At 33.4% G+C, this 17,716-nt stretch overlaps 1 protein-coding gene across 2 annotated transcripts; it reads right to left on the bottom strand.

The window, feature by feature from the left end:
• Nucleotides 1-9,622: 9,622 nt before the first annotated feature.
• On the bottom strand, nt 9,623-13,389 carry LOC131596537 (cysteine-rich receptor-like protein kinase 44). Of its 2 annotated transcripts, XM_058869213.1 has the most exons (7): nt 12,442-13,388; nt 11,480-11,593; nt 11,223-11,374; nt 10,943-11,153; nt 10,618-10,855; nt 10,356-10,506; nt 9,623-10,208 (listed from the first exon to the last, which is right to left on the bottom strand). In XM_058869213.1, the coding sequence occupies exons 1-7, from the start codon at nt 13,274-13,276 to the stop codon at nt 9,888-9,890; spliced, it is 2,022 nt and encodes a 673-aa protein (XP_058725196.1). In that variant the 5' UTR covers nt 13,277-13,388; the 3' UTR covers nt 9,623-9,887. The 2 variants fall into 2 exon arrangements, with proteins under 2 accessions (XP_058725196.1, XP_058725195.1); XM_058869212.1 differs by having other exon boundaries at nt 10,618-11,153; nt 12,442-13,389.
• Between the last annotated feature and the right edge of the window lie 4,327 nt (nt 13,390-17,716).

The raw sequence follows: 17,716 nt of genomic DNA, 5'->3' as shown, positions 1-17,716 counted from the left end.
TCCGATCTCAACGTGTTTCACCAACATTCACCAACAAAGTATACTTGTATGCAAACATATACAAGTAACTATATGGTGAACATAAACAAGTAAACATGTACAAGTAAGTATATATGCAAGTGAGATTATACAAGTAAACATATACAATATATACGATATATACAAAGCTCAAAACCACGAAAACTATTGCGATGCAATCACAACCATCCCCGGCAACGGCGCCATTTTGTTGACTGCAGTATAGGGCAAGCAACAAAAAAGATTTGGAAATATTGATCCGGGAATTATCGTCCTCAGAGATGGAGATATGCCATTCAATAGTTTCTACGGTTTTGAGCTCTGGATTAAATGAGCAAAAAGTAAACAAAGATATAGACAGTAAAAGAATAAACACATTCTTAGAAGAGAAATAACTTATCAGGAATGTAAATATATTCACTCTTCACAAACATACACTTACCAACCCGTTATACTCAACCTACGATACTCATCTATGTCATCACGTATCTCTCACATAAGCGTCCATCTCTGGAGCACAAACGAGATCATCTCACAACTAAGGTTATCTCTAACGCGAAGTCACGAGAACATCCGTGTTCTCGCATCGGCGATCTCTCGCGCGCCGCTCAAACACGAAAACATTAAGAACAGATACAAAAGTGAATGCTAGATCTAAATCTATCTCTAGAGTTCAGAACCAACAGATTATCATCCTAGATAAGGATTCAAGAAGTTTATCTCTAAAACAACCCAAATCCCCAGCATAGAGCAAAAATCCAGGACAATATCAACACAGATTTATAAAGCAAGTTAAACATAACATTATAATCGGTAAATATACATCAGATTCAAGTAAATATACAAACAAACCCAACACAAAAGCAATACACAAAGAATAGAGAAGATAAACCAAACATCTCGCGGGTTGTCAGCTCCGTTCGATGAGAAATCCACCTCCGATCTTCCAAGTGCATGACCCGGTGTTGTTTTCTAAGCTAATCCTAATCTAAGAATGAAAATGATGGAGTTGGAACTAAAACTTTCCCAAAACCATACCCTAGAAATGTTACAATTGAAGAAATATAAACATAATTTCTGCTACGGCCGCTTAGCGGCCAAACCTCGCTGAGCGGACTACACGTATTACAAAAATATCTAGAACAGTAAACAGGGCTCCGCTTAGCGGCCAGAGTTGCCGCTTAGCGGCCAGGAAAACTGGGTTCGCCCCTGGAAAGCGCGCTTACACGCCGCTGAGCGGCCCTTGCTGCACACAACTTCTTCCTTTGGCCTCCAAACTTGCTCCAAAATGCCTTTTAACCTCCTAATACTTCCCACAATGCATAAAACCTACAAAGAACATAAGAAAAGCTTATAAATACTATATAAAACAAATGAAAACTAAAGTATTTGAATATATACACAAAAGTGGGGATTTTATTACAAAATTAGAATGAATAGAATCGATAAGTGCCACAATTATATACTCAAAATAACAACATTTTGGCACTTATCACTTGTAAAGCTCTCAAAAGTATAATCATATGAAAGAAAATGGTGATTGTCAATAGTTGCATTTCTAGAAATGCAATCAGTATGTGAACACTAAGAAAATGGTGATTGTCAATAGTTGCATTTCTAGAAATGAAATCAGTATGTGATCAAAACCTTTGGCCACTAACTGTGATTGAACTGACATCCAATAATCCAAACAAGCACTAAATCCCAACTCAAAAAAAGTGCCACTGTAATATCTAGTTTATAACTAAAATTGTATATATGCTTAGATACAACAGTCTAATTAATAACTAACACTGCTAAGAAAGACATTATAACTATGTCTTATATTATAAATGATAATCATACTTACCTGCATGTCAATTGAAGTCCCCGTAGTTAGAAAAAAAGTCTGAGCAACAAGTCTCTAAATGGTCTTACGTCTGCTTCAATCTGGGTCCTGAAATTTGTCTCTGCTAGGATTGACCCAGCTAAAAATGCTCTAAGCTGCATTGCGACATTACATTCAATTGTCACACATGTATTCAATTTTAGGATTTTCCATAATTCCAAAGTCAACCCAAGAATGAAACACTGCATTGAAAAATATTGAATCGTATCACTGAAGCCCAGTTTCTGAGTGAGTAGTAAAGTCCCAGCAATAGTCAGCAAGCAAAGAGCAACAAAAGCCTTTGAACTTCTTGTATCTGCAACAACCTGAATTTCTTCAACACTTCATTTAATATAATATTCATTTATTGGAAACATATTATCAATTAATTTAGTTGAGTTAAAAGTATACCTATCTAAAGCAGCTATTTATATCATAACTTAAAAATAGTTAAAGAAATAAATTAGCTACTCCTAACTAGCACATACTCCTATTGTTGGACAATAGTTTCTTCTTATTTTTTTATAGCCTAACTAACAAATTTGGAATCGAAATTAAAAACCTGTAAGAGAATAGTGATGGTCTCAATTAAGCTCTCAAGCGCGCCGTAGTCGATCCTCCGAACTCCAAATTTCTGGTTTGACTTGGTTCACTGCTGCAGCAACTCTTGTTTGCTCAAATATTTTCCAATTCAACGCATTAATATTCAATCTTAGAGCCACCCAAATGCAGACAACCATTTCACATGTTTTTATGACATTGCATAACATGACAAGTTACTAGAGGAACCAAAAGTGCATTGTCAACATTAAACCTAGAACTTACTCATTGTCTTGCTGCTACAAATTGAAAATACAATCACTAATGATCTAAATAACAGGGGTGGAGGGAATAAACAGTCTAATAAAAAATACTAACCAATTCTTAGACGAGGAAATTCTCTATTATCTCTAAAGTGGTAAATAACACTCTTCAGCCTGGATAATTGAAAAAAGGAATAGAGTAAAATAATAATTATATACAAAATTACAAATTATATCATATCTCAACAATCATGTATCTCATCACATTATCTACAAATATAAGTACACAAACAATATAACCTGTTGAAGTTTGACCAGCCCAAGTTCTGCTAGGTCCTTAATTATGTTCCTCTGGAAATCAGTCAAAGTATTTATATTATATGCCTAATCATTGAAAAAAATCAAGTGTCAGAGGCGCATTAAATTGCAGTTACAAAAGAGACCAGAACAAAACTTGTAGAAGTAATGACAATATAGAACACAGTAATTTCATGTACAACAGATTCTCAGCAAGGCACAAGAACATATTACCTCCCCAATGGCATGAAAACTAAGCTCAAGCATGAATGATATCAAGTCACCTGCATCAACACCTCTCTCCGGCACCAAAAGTAGATGATGAAGAGCATGTAGGAATCAAATAGCAAAAAACATGTACATATAGCGATAGATAACTGTTAGAGCTACCTCAGAATTAGAGATATATTCTCTGATGATGTACCAAAGCTGTGCATTTGTATCTATAAGCTGTAGTACATAACAAACAAATTTTATATTTATAAGAAAGCATTACAATGAGTTCATGTGGCTTGTATATCATTTGATGCATACCAAAAACTGGAAACCACTTTCAGTTAATTTTGGAGCTTCTCTGTCTCGGCATAGGTATATAAAAAATGACATCAAATATGAGATCCATTTACAAGACCCACGCATATGTATATAGTGCAAACAATTGTTACAAATGAGAAGTAGCACTGCCAAATAAACAGAACCTCTGACTCAAGAGACCCCGCTGGAAAACTTTCATCAAAGAAGAGCTTATATTCAAGGTCTTGTCAGCATGACTTGGGCTTACAAGTTGCAACAAGAAACACTAGTTCACCATAAAACAAAGTCACTGGAGAGTTTAGACTTCATTTTAGTCAAAATTTAAACAACACGTTGCAGATTAATTAATTCAAATAATTTGCACTATATAAGAATCCTAAAATAGTGCAGTGCGGATATAACAATTTATGGCCCTTTGACAAGAAAAAATGTTAAACATCTAGGCATAACAAAACAGGATAATCCTTCTCTGTCACCTAGCCAACACTCTAGTCTCTAGGCATCTGAATCTCGAAATACAGAAGAGAGTTGCTTGACATTATTGAAGCTTCTCTACTATAGGTTTGCTGACTAGCCACTGAGTATTTAGAAATTTTGGGCAGGTTCAACACTATTGGGCTAGGGCTAGGCCCTAACAACACTACATTCCTCCAAAGGAACTTTGCCATAAAGGAACATAAATTGATTGAGGATCATAGTAACCAGTCTGATTTGTATGTTGAACCATTTGACCAATGTCTAATCCAAGTCCTCTCCATTCTAGGTAACTGACTTTGATCTAGCACCTGCTCTAGTAGATACTATTCAGTTTCAACCTACCGTTCCAGCTCTAATGGGAAAATACCCTACCTGTTCCCTTCTCTTTCCCATCTTTAAATAACAAATCATAATTCGCCAACCACAACCTGTTACAACAATGAATATCAACACAACAACAATTCCACAGTGGAAATCAAACAAAAAAAGAAAGAATTCAGTTCAGGCATTTCACCGAACACTTGGTTTTCATGTTAAGAAATGATGAATTTGTTAATAAACCATAATTGAACAACAATCACACAGCATCAATCGAAGAAGAGAGATGAAGAAGATTGAAACTTAAATTCACTGGAAAAAAAATGCACGTACCGAATTCCATCACGAATCCGCGTCGGCACCATATTCATGTATCATTCGTTTCTCTTAACTTCATTCTCATTTGCTTGTTCCATTAATCAACATGCTCTGCCACGAATTGGATTTGGTCAAGGAAGAGATTGAAATGGACGTTAGATAAGCACTTTTAGTCTATGTTTGGTTGGTCGGTTGAAAGCATCAAAATCAATTCTAGCCCAATAAAATCAATTCCGGAGTGGTTGCAATTTCAAAACAGGATGCTTGCTTTTTCTAGTTCAGAATTAATTTTTTATGAAGCTATAATTCTTAGTATTTTTGAAATCAATTCAATGAAATACATTAATATTAATATTTTGAGTTATAAAATTAAATAATTTTTTTTAGTCTAGTTAAATTTACACCCGTTTTAAATTTAAAGGGAGTAATTGAGATCTAATTATAATAATATTTTTAGTTTACACCCGTTTTTAAAAAATAAGGTGTAAATTGTCACGTGTTAATACTTAACATGACATTTTATTTACAAAATTGCCACCGCATTTCTTATTTACACTCGTTTTTAGTATATTGGGTGTAAATGTTAAAATTATATTGTACTTTTTGCACTAGTGTAATTTTGTATTTTATAAAATGTCATAATTAAAATAGATCATGATAGGATGAGAAGTCAGAATAAATTTACCAGTACAAGTACTTTGCTTGATACAAGATTAATATAATTGTCGTGAATAAGATAATTTTATTGGCCACTTTATAATGTTGTTGGTAAAATTACTGCGATTATAATTACGGGAAGAAGAAAACAAAAAAATCTTGCGCGGTTTTATTAGAAGAATTGTAATCTTTACTATATATTTATCCATATTTATTTTTTTATAAGTTAGTTTGACTTCTTCTTAACTTGTAGTTTCGTTTATGTCACAGCTCTACTTGACAAATTTAAGAGATTGAAGTTTGATATCCACATTGACTTTGTCTCTGCTTACTTAAAGTGCTTTTGTAACCACCCCATTAGTGATTTTGGAAATAATTTACATACTTGATCGATTTGGACCGTCTCCTCCTTATTCTCTTTTGTCAAATATATAATAACTACAATTAAAATCACATATTTATTCCTAACACTACTAGCGTTACACTTATTAAAAATTAGGTGCCACTAAGACTTTGTTTGGATTGATGGAATCGGATGGAGCGGAGCGGAATGAAATGGAATAAAATGATATTCCATTGTTTGGATAATTTAAAAACGGATGGAGCGGGGCGGAAATGAGTGGTATGGATTCCATTCCATTCCATCACTTACCACCATATTCCTTCCCCTCCGATTTGGGCGGAATGAATAATATGTCTTATTCCGTTCTAAAATTTCCAAATAATGGAATGGTATCTTCGTTCCGCTCCGTTCCATTCCGCTTCATCCCACTCCGTTCCGCTCTATTCCGCTCCGTTCATTTCGTGATATCCAAACATAACCTTAAATGTTTGATACATTATATTTTAATAGTGATAAATGGGGTACTAAACTCTAAAGAGAAGTCAAACAAAAAAATTATAACTTATGCGATTGTTAGTCTTAAATTCTTTTTAATTTTTTATTTTATTAAAGAAAATATTATATAGTTGGTTTAAGTAGAGGTGTTCGCGGTTTGGTTTATATCGATTTTGATGTAAAAATTCATCTGATCTAAAGGTAAATTTATTCGCGATTTGGTTCGATTTTGAATAATTAATTAAAAAAATCTGATCCAATCCATTTTCATGCGGTTTATTTTGGATCGATTTTTGGATATCCAAATTATAAATTTTATTATTGATTAAAATTATAAAAATGCTAATAAATAATAGATTTGATATAATATATAACATATATTATATTAAAAATTAATATTACAAAATGAGAATGATCGATTATGGTTGAAACAAATGAAATAATAAAAATAAATAGATTTAACTAAACTAAGAAATAGTATTAAGAAAATAAGTATTATCGACTAATAAATTAATATAACATATCATATTAATAAAAAATAAATAAGTATAAAATATATACTTATGTTTGGTTTGGATCGGTTTTGAAAAATCAATCAGAAATCTGATTCAAACTGTGCGGTTTTTACAAAATGACATCCAAACACATCCAATAATATTCAATTTTTTGTGATTTTTGATTTTTTTGGATCGATGCGATTTTTATTTAGATCAAATTGAATTTGAACACCCTTAAACCTAAGCAGATGTTAAAGAGATATTAAGTCAAATTAAAAATAAATAAAATTGTATGTTTATTTTTTTTATAAAATATAATTGTATGTTTAAGTTAATCGGAAACCTCACAAAATTTTGTTTCCCACTTTAATTTTTTTCATCAAATATTTTGTTTCCTTTTTTATTTTATTTTTTTACTAAGTTTTAAGCAAAATTAAATGAACGCAAGCTTATTCATTGTATTACTATCAATAATATATTTTATGATAAATTTTTTATCTCAATTAATTAAAAATTGAGGTCAAATATCTTTTAGAGTGGTCTTTTATTTATTTTTTTAAAAAAATTAAATCCAATTCCTAGATTTTTATGTAAAACTTACTCAAAATAAAAATGTAGTTTAATATTTTAACTTCGATTCCTAGCTCATACAATATCGTATTTTATTTAGAATCAAAATGACACCCTTGTTTTATTTTTGTTTTTTTTAATTACAACGTAAATCATATATTCCTTCAATTATTGATAAGACCGAAAAAAAATATAGCTCAGAGTTCTCACATATAGGGATGCAGCAGTGTTAAATCTCTTGAGGGAGAGCTTTACCGCCTATATGGTCCTACCCGGCTCGAGGGATTAGTCTCTGCAGTTGCGCGCAGAGGATACCCCGGTTTATACCAAAAAAAAAAAAAAATAAATTTAATTGTATGTTATTATGAAAGGGTGCCCTTTTATTTGGTTTAAAAGTTTGGGAACATATAGAGCAGTTGAAGAAAAACTAGATAGGGCCATGTCCAATAGTGCCGGATGGAGTTTGTTTTAGAATGCTAAAGTGAAATGTCTAACGTTCACTTTAATAACCCTTATAAAGAGTTACATTCATTAACTTAACAAAGGAGTTAAAGAGGATAGCGGTTACGTGATCAACAGCTAGCCGCTACTGAGGCTATAAGAGATATACAACCTTTTCCTCTAAGAGAAGATGATCCAAACCTGATAACATCTCCATCTGTACCATCTCGGCAAGATCATGTTCACATTAAAGTGGGCCAAGGAGTATTCCAGCCTCTTTTATTTTTCGGATTTGTGCAATATTTCCATCATAGAAAACATTCACTCATATTTCTACCACTTCCTATAGTACAGGGGAATGAGATGCTTCCTGTTTTCAACTATCATAGGCTAATCTCGGCACGTAAGGAGCCAATGATCTACTGAACAATGTTAAGATGGTGCGGCAACAGAATTTTGAGGCCTTAGCAGATAGAATATTCTGAATTGAGAAGAGCTTACAACACGCCAATACGAAGAATAGTACCATGCAAGAAGCAGCGTCACGAAGAAACCAAGGCATTATTCATAAGCCAATGTCGATCTAGACGGTGATGCATTGAGAAGCGATGAATAAGTCGCCAAGTCACCACCAAAGCCATAGACATATGACCCCTTCCCCCTGACCCCCTGATCTTGAGGGGGGAGAGAGAGAGGTAGTCATACTCCTCTAGAAGTGATCTGCCTCTAAAGGAGAGAAAGTTGTCAAGAAGGTTCTTCGGTCGCAGAGCGAAAGAAAAATCCGTATTTGCTCGCATTCTCAATAGTATGATTCTGAGATCAGTGGAGAAGCCACCAAAGTCGAGCACGTAAATGAACATAGACTACTACCACGACCATGGAGCTGTAAAGTTCAAACGTTTAGCATTAACTTTGACCAAATCAATGATGGTTTGTTTAAATCCCTTCCCGATGGAAGCATAGACTCTTGGAAAGACCTATACGAGGCCTTCACCACCCACTTCATAGTTCGAAAGAGGAAACTCATAACCATATTTTATATTTGTGTTGGTTTTGGTATAACTTGTCGAACATGTTGCCGGAACAGCGTGTACGATATCTGTCCCCTTAGAAACATAGATATCTGTCCCCTTAGAAACATAATTTCACCGGCCCATAGATATGGGGTTGAGATCCTCTCCATTTCTCAAAAGAAATGGAGAATACCATTACCAATGTTTTCAATAAATACAAGTCAAATTATATAAATTATATGTCACACATTTCAAGAATATATATATTCATACACCAATACTTTAGTAATTGCATTCTCCATTTCTTTTGAGAAATTGAGAGGATCTTAACTCATAGATATGGGATTGGAGGCCCATCTCACTTGATTGGACATTTTCTAATATTTGTATGTTTGCTCTGAAAATTATTTGCAAAAAATCTGCATTTTTATTATTAATTTTTATTATTAATTGATGTTAAAATATTTAATAATTGTAAACTCATGATTGAAGAATACATATGCACTGTTTTTTATTTATTTTAAACTTAAATGTATTTTATATTTTATTTTATCTAAAATAATTGTTAATTTCTCATTTTTAAGATAAGCTATTTGATTCTCAAATTATGGGTCTTTTTTTGCCCCGCCAGCTCTAATGGTGTGGTGTTTATTCGGAATAAGTGATTTGGAAAAATAACTTTTTGTTTTCATATTTTGTCTCTAACCCTCATTACACCCCTATTTCCTATGCATTGGGTTTTTTGGAGACAAGTGGATCCCTCATGTGGAAAACTAGTAACATAGCATTTACTCCTCTTCTATTCATGGAATTGTGATTAAATTCCAAGTCTTTGCTGATAGTATAGTCCAACACTTACAATTATTAAACCTGTTTGTCTCGGTCATGTTGACTTTTCATCTTACAATGTTAGTTCCGTTCAGATGAATAATACTTTTACATATAGTTTCCTAAACACTCACCAAGAAAGAAAGTACAAAAAGACTTCATTGTATTAATCTTCTCAACATTATTTATACACATGACAATGTTCTGTCTTAAGACATTCTTCAAACAAAGTACTGATCTAATAGATACACACAAACTACTTATTTACAAGAAAACCTACTCTCCTTTTGGATCAAGCAACATCTTCTAAACTAAACTACTCTAAAAACAACCACTTAGATATGTTCTTAATTCATGTATACCATATCTTGGCTGAGTATATTATGACTATACTCTATACACAATCAAAATCTAGCGAGGATATAGCTCTGTAATGGAAACCTGATTTATCGATTCCTGACCTGAGTTATGCTCCGATGATTGCATCATTATATCTTGAAAGTCTACAGCTCCACTACCTACATAAAATGCAGGTTCCGAAGGTCTTGGTAGACTGAGAGAATGGCTATTAAGCATTAGTACTACAGAAGCCATAGTTGGTCTGCTAGATGCATTTTCTTGAACACAAAGTAACCCAATGTGGATGCATCTCAATACTTCATTTACTGAATCATTGATTATTGTAGGATCTATAATATTTGTTGGCGACCCGTCTCGCCAGTTTCTCCATACCTACAAGAATTTTTTCAAATGAAAAATGTACTATAAGTTAGAATTCACTTCTAGAGTAATGTAATGTACTAGTAACACATAATCTTCTAGTTCCATGCTTAGCTTGACAAGGAAGATATCAAGGGAATAAATGAAAAGACTTCTTACAAAGCTTAGAAGATACTCATTAGTATCCCCACGACGAACACCACTATTTTTGTGACCACTTATAATCTCAAGAATCAATACGCCAAAACTGAATACGTCTGACTTCACAGAAAACTGTCCATGCATTGCATACTCAGGTGCCATATATCCACTACAAGCAATACGGATAATTATTCCCGATCAAATGAAATATTTCAAAGTCTTGCATCTTCGGGTAATGATATCAAATCATTCAATAGTTCTTTTAAATATAAAGACTTACTAGGTTCCCACAATTCTATTTGTATTCTCTTGAGTTTGGTCCACTGCAAACAGTCTAGCCATACCAAAATCTGCTATCTTTGGATTCATCTCTCCGTCTAAGAGAATATTGCTTGCTTTGAGATCACGATGGATAATGCGTAGACGAGAATCCTCGTGAAGGTAAAGAATTCCTCGAGCAATACCTGCAATGATTTTATACCTCCTTTCCCAATTTAAACACGCTCTCTTGGTTTCATCTGTATAGAAACATATAAAAGAGATATGAATCTCAGAAGTCAGAACCATGTCTTTAATAACAACTAAAGAAATAGAGACAAACCTACCAAAAATGAAGTAATCAAGACTCTTATTGTGAACATATTCATATACAAGCAGTCTTTCTCTTCCTTCTATACAGAAACCGAGTAGTCGGACTAAATTTCGGTGTTGAAGCTTAGCCACTAAAACAACTTCATTCTTAAATTCTAAATATCCTTGGCCAGAATCCTTTGACAACCTCTTGACACCAATCTCTTGTCCATTGGGGAGTGTACCCTGAAAATATATACTGGTTAGGAATAGTAACTTGTCAACAAATGTCTAAACATTATATTGTAATCTTACTTTGTAAACAGTTCCAAATCCACCTTGTCCTAGTTTATTTTGATCAGAAAAGTCATTTGTTGCATCTCTTATTGTATCTAACTTGAATTGCAATGACGCCGAAATTTCAATTTCATCAGCATCATCATCATCTTCTTCTTCTTCTTCTTGAACTAGACACACGAGAACAAGTTAAATTATAAAAGTTTTCATGTGATATGTGACCAACATTTACAATTAGATTCACTGAGTAATGATAAATGAATACTTCAACTTACTTCTAAGTCTTTTACTTCGCTTCCTTGCTCTTAAATAGATGAAGATTAAAATGAGCACCACAATAGCAACAACTGATACTACTATGGCAATGATTGTGGTAGTTTTGCTTTTTCCTGCACAAACCAAACATGAGACATTGCATCGCATCCAATAGAATGATTCAACTTTCAGATAATGTTATTTTTTCTGATTACTATTTGACAGTTTTTTCTTTGGTTTTGAAGTTTTCATATTATAATTTTCTGTTTTTGTTGTGTTACTTTATTAACAAGTGACGTTGAAAAAATAGAATAAGCATTATATTTTGAATGAAGACATCACCAACAAATGTATGTATGGTGTCTAAGTTTTGTCCTTATCGTATTATTTACTAGTAATAATGGTCAACAATGTTGCAACTTGGTTGAATAAATAAAGTGATGATACGTGGTTTACCATAACACAACTTTTGAATATTCCATCACAATTACTATGATGTCTCCAATTTTATATATCAATTATATAAATATGATAAATAATTGCTAACTTATATAAACAAAATCTATCAATTTAGTCAATAAATTTTATATCAACTAACAAAAATCAATATTACTAAGTTGGACATCATCACCAGAATTTTAACCCTAACTCTAACTTTCACAGTTGTGTTTGAGTTTTTAGCGATAACGACCACATCCTTCACTATGAAAATAAATTTAGAGCAATTCTTGAATGGACACGACCCTAAATCCACATTCTTAGGCACAACCAATAAGAAGGAGTCTTTTTTAAATTTATTTTAATTTTAATTTTGATTTTAATTGGATTCATGGGGTGGTTGAGATTATGAAGGAGAGAGAAAAATCAGTATTTATTTTTTTAATTAATTAAAATTATGTGATTGGTTGTGTGTAAAACAATTTCTTAGGTATGTGTCCACTTAAGAATTTTCCATAAATTTAATAAACATAATAACAAGTACCTGGTGGAGGAGGTGAGGAAGTATTATTGGTGGAGGAAGGAGGAGGTGGTGGCGGGGTTGCTGTAGGAACATAGAATCGAAAATTGGTTTCAAATCTCATGTTACAACTAGGCCTAACGACTCTTCCACCAATCTTATCTTTACAACAATCAATCGGTATTCGCGCTATAGACTGATCCAAACAAGAACTACAATCAGATTCAGACAAATCTGGCGTACACTGAACCAAACCATATATAGTTTGATCATTCGGACCGCGCGCACTATCAGCAGCATATTTCAAACTAGAATCACCAGATGAAGCTCTCTGAGTTAAATTATCTAGCAGGTTTCGGACAGTTTCATTGAACACGCTCAAATCAGTTGCGTTAGCCAGGTTGTGTGCATAATAAGCAGGTCCTGTTTCCAATAATCGAAATATGGATCGATCTGAATAACGCAGCATGCATTTTTCATCTTCGTACCAACCAATTGCTTCTTTCTGGTTTGGACAAAGCTGTGTGAGATTGTTGCTTGAAGCTTTTAGGCAACTGAGGCAGTCGTTTTGGTTTTTAACATCGCCTCTGCAGAGAGCAATTGCGTTTACTTTGTTAGTGTTTTGGCCGTTTGAGAAATTGTAGAAACCGTAGTTGATTTGTGTGTTGGAAGTGAGAGATGATAAAAGTGTTTTGAGGTTAGTTTGGTAAGTGCTGTTGTTTGTGAAGTTACCTCTATTGTTGAAATCACAGAAGTAGTGGAAATTTTGTGTGTTGTTTGCTGCGATTGCTAGTTTTGATGATGAGAAAATGGTTATTATTAGGAGAAAGAGAGAAAAATGAAAGGAAGTAGAAGCCATGTTGAAGTTTTTGGATAGAAATGTTTAGTTTCTATATTAATAAGAGTGTTCATCAAAGGAAAGGGAAGTTGATCTTGTAAACCATCTTTGTTATTGGTTGGTTTCAAATAAATTATATCTCATTGTTATTGGTTACTTTATAAATTTTGACATTTTATTAAACATATAGTAATAAGAGTGTTCATCAAAGGAAAAGAAAAGTTGATCTTGTAAACCATCTTTGTTGTTGGTTGGTTTCAAATAAATATTTTCTCATTGTTATTGGTTAGTTTCTAAATTTTGACATTTTATTAAATATATATATTTGAGAAAAGGGGTGATGCACTGACAATGTAAAATAGTTTTACACTATCAACCAATCACAACCATGTATCCAATTCCATCACATTTTTATATTTAAAAATTTTTAATGACATGGCAAATTGTTTGTTTTCTATTGGATGACAATGTAAAATTGTTTTACACTGTCAGTGCATATCCATTAAACCCTATATATTAATTTTAAAGTCAAATAAAATTAATAATCGTTACATATCATTGTTATCATATTTCAATATTATATTTATTTGGGTAAAGGAGTTGACGTTGTTAAAGAGAAAAGAGTTATTCATGTGTATGCAATTGGTAGATATAATTGATTACATCTTTTGTAAAACAGACGCTGTTTTTAAATCTTGATACGAATTATTTAGAGAAAGTTGGTGATGCAAACCGTCGAAGCAAATATGGGATTTCATGTAGAAGGCGTGTGCAGGGGCTGACATGTGGAACTATCCTAGAAAGTGTGGTGTAGTCCAACATGGGTGAAATATATGTTGATATCTGGTATTCCAGATGGTTGGTGATTATGATATCATTATTTTGTAATATATTGAGGAGGGTTTATTATCGGTTGATGAGAGTAGGATTTACCAACTCTTATGAATTTTATCCCTAGAACTCACTATTTTTATGGGACACTATCACTTCAATACATTTTTTATTTTAATCAATAAAAGATTAAAAATATTTATAATTAACATAAACTCACTATTTTCACGAGACACTATCACCACAATAAATTTTTTATTTGAATTAACAAAATATTTAAAATATTTATAATTAGCATAAATTTACTATTTTCACGGGACACTATCACCACAATATCATTTTTTTATTTTAATCAACAAAATATTAAAAATATTTATAATTAGCATAAACTCATTATTTTCACGGGACACTATCACCACGATACATTTTTTTATTTTAATCAACAAAAAATTATAAATATTTATAGTTATTGGTGATACTTATAAATATTTATAGTTATCATACATATTGAATTTATAATATTGGTGATTTGCTTCATGTTTATTTTTAAATATTTACAGTTATTAATGATTTTATAATAACAATTATATATCAACAACAACCAAACCTTATCGAATTATCTAAGAAATGAAAGAATATATTTTTCTTTTTCAAGCATGATTTTTCTATTAGATACCAAAAAGTGTCCCTTTTGCGGAGGCAAATTACAAAACTCATTCTTTCACGTGGTTGTTGACATTAATATTGCCCATGAATATAATATTTTGGCCATAACTTGCTATTATTTCATATTTTATTATTTACATATTCTATCATTACTATCTATTGACAAATCAGATGCTAATGACAATGAAACTTTCGAGCATTAATAAATTTTTTAAACTTTTTCTATTGCGTTACTACTTCATGTTCACCTTAAGAATGGACAATACCCGTGCGAACGCACGGGTCTTCTACTAGTCATTGTTATCATATTTCAATATTATATTTATTTGGGTAAAGGAGTTGACGTTGTTAAAGAGAAAAGAGTTATTCATGTGTATGCAATTGGTAGATATAATTGATTACATCTTTTGTAAAACAGACGCTGTTTTTAAATCTTGATACGAATTATTTAGAGAAAGTTGGTGATGCAAACCGTCGAAGCAAGTATGGGATTTCATGTATAAGGCGTGTGCAGGGGCTGACAATGCAAAAGTTGCGAGGTTACAAATTCAAAAACGTCAGTTTGAGTTGATTCAAATGGAGGAGAAGGAGACCATCAATGATTTTTCATGAAGAGAATTACTTGATTGGTGAACCGAGTAATAGTGCTAGGTTAAAACACCTAAGACCGATAAGAAAAAAGTAATAGGTTAAGACACCTCAGGCATCACAACCAAGATACCGCCAACCTTAAGTAGTATACTTGTTCCTCGCCATACGTCGGGATCCACCTGAACCATCCCGGGGCTAACCAGATTGTATGGGATACGCCAAGATCCCTCAAGATGGCCTGGAAATAGAGCTTGACCCACCAAGCATATGAATCATTGCGGTATGAGCCTTAGCAGATTAAGATGTGTTTAGGGTTGGACAGTCTGTTATAATTCCTTGTTAATCGAATCAATTATTCATCAAAGATATAAAATAAGGCTACGACAAAATTATAAGACTAATGTGATAAAAACAGCCTCATTGGGGCTCGAATATTGTACGCAAAGGGACATAAAATCATCCAAAATATTACAAAATGTATCCCCACAAATGAGTAACAACGAAAGCATAAAGATAAACAACATTACATCAATTTTCATTCTTCTCCTCTTCATGAATGTCGGGAGACCCTTCACCAGTGGTGTCGTCCTTGGAAACCCCGACATCAAGAGAAAATTCCCCTTCTTCGGTATCAACAAAACATCCAGCCACCACCGTCTTGATGAAATCCATTTCACTCAGACACGTTAAGTCTAAGATGAAGGCAAAGAACCTGAGCTTTGGCCCTGTCGAAGGCTTAATCTCCCACTGAAAGGTCCAATTGAGCCTTCTAGGACTTCTCCAACTTTTCATTAGACTCCCAGGCTGACTCCATATCCACTATCTTTTCGGCATGAGCATTCTAGGTCTTCTTAAGCTGATTTATTTAATTAATTATGCGGATCTCGTTTTGCTCATTTGCATCTCCGACTTTGAACAGACCCCATGTTATGACGGCATACCGCGTTAGATAAGACCCGATATTCTACCTCAATTTTTTAGCTCCTATGGTCTTCACCTTTTCAACATCTTATATGGCATTTAAATGGTCATAAAGATATTTCAAACCATCAAAACTGTTGGACCAGAACTTGAATTATGTCAAAAGGGTTAGGCTTCTCATTTCCGATGGCTTCCTGCATCAAACTGGTAACTTCCTAGTCGGCAATGCATACTGAGTTGCTCATTAAAGTCTTAACCTCCTTAAGGGAGCTCTATTTTGAGGCGTCGGGGAGGATTGAGGAGCCATGGGGCTTCGGGGTGCTCTCCCTGCATTAACTTTTCTCTTCTTTAGAGCCCGGGTTTGGACAACGGTTCAATCATCCTTAATATCGAATTAGTTCCCCTATTCTTACCCTCGCCTCAGCCTTAATTTGGATTGCTCTTTCAATGATAGGTTTTTCATGTTGGTTGAAAATATAATAAATAATCAAGATGTGTTAAGACATGTAAGTATTACCCAGAAAGTCAAAAACTTGTTTTGGATCTTTAGCCATACCTAGTAAATCGCGAACCTTTATCATCTGAAAGGCATCTAATATGGCCAAGTCCAGAACCTCCAAAGCATCTAGTTTATCATAATCAAACTCGGATCCAGATATCGGGTTATCTGTCCAATAAATAGGAAAGCAAGGCTTCCATCCAACGCGTACACCATCAGAGGACAATTGTTCCCACCTCTAACACAAAGAAACATATCTTTGAACCCTTTATAGTTAGTTGTTTAAACTTGGGGAAAACGTTTTTCTTTATGTCGTTAAGGGAGATCCATCCTCTCTTGCTGACCCTTTTTACCTCGAAGAATGAAAAGAACGAACCTATTGTGGGGACTATGTCCATAGCCTCACATACTATCTCAAAAGCTTTTATAAAACCCCAATTATTAGGGCGGAGATAAGAGGGTGTTATATTTAGAGTTTTCAGAATATCAAGCTCAAAATCGGTAAATGGGATACGGGTCTTGAAATCCTTAAGCACCCCAGAGTAAAAATAGAAGTACTCATCTGATACTCCTCGTGGTCGAGTCATGCAAACCCGTTCACCTTGAATACAAGGATCCAATATGACATATTTTTCATTACCAGTGGATGAAATCTTCCTCTCCAATTAGAGTATGGAAATGTCATTGTGTTGATTGAACCTGATCACAACTTAATACTTCTTGGTAAATGGAAGATCCAGTTATCTCCATCACTATTTCTACAAAACCTGATGATGAAGATTCTGAATCAATTTTGATACCATATGCAAAAATATCGCCATACACTTCCTTAATAATTTAATCAAATTCAACTGGTCCCAAGTGATCTTTGCATTCTCTCATGCATAAATCCCAAAGTTCTCTCCTCTCTTTGGAATTTCAAAGAAGTGGTATGTTTCCTTGATCATCACATT

The sequence above is a fragment of the Vicia villosa genome, linkage group LG4 (genome assembly GCF_029867415.1).
Source record: "Vicia villosa cultivar HV-30 ecotype Madison, WI linkage group LG4, Vvil1.0, whole genome shotgun sequence".
In the NCBI taxonomy this organism is placed as follows: Eukaryota; Viridiplantae; Streptophyta; class Magnoliopsida; order Fabales; family Fabaceae; genus Vicia; species Vicia villosa.
Note: the sequence above shows the minus strand (reverse complement) of the source record. Positions and strands in the feature narration are given on the sequence as shown.

What these genes read in the sequence shown, in the direction of transcription:
- LOC131596537 (XM_058869212.1), bottom strand. Translation starts at nt 13,276, where the DNA reads ATGGCTTCTACTTCCTTTCATTTTTCTCTCTTTCTCCTAATAATAACC. An exon ending in GATTTGGAACTGTTTACAAA is followed by an intron (nt 11,154 to 11,222) that starts GTAAGATTACAA and finishes ATATATTTTCAG; the next exon opens with GGTACACTCCCCAATGGACA. An exon ending in ATGAGTATCTTCTAAGCTTT is followed by an intron (nt 10,209 to 10,355) that starts GTAAGAAGTCTT and finishes AAATTCTTGTAG; the next exon opens with GTATGGAGAAACTGGCGAGA.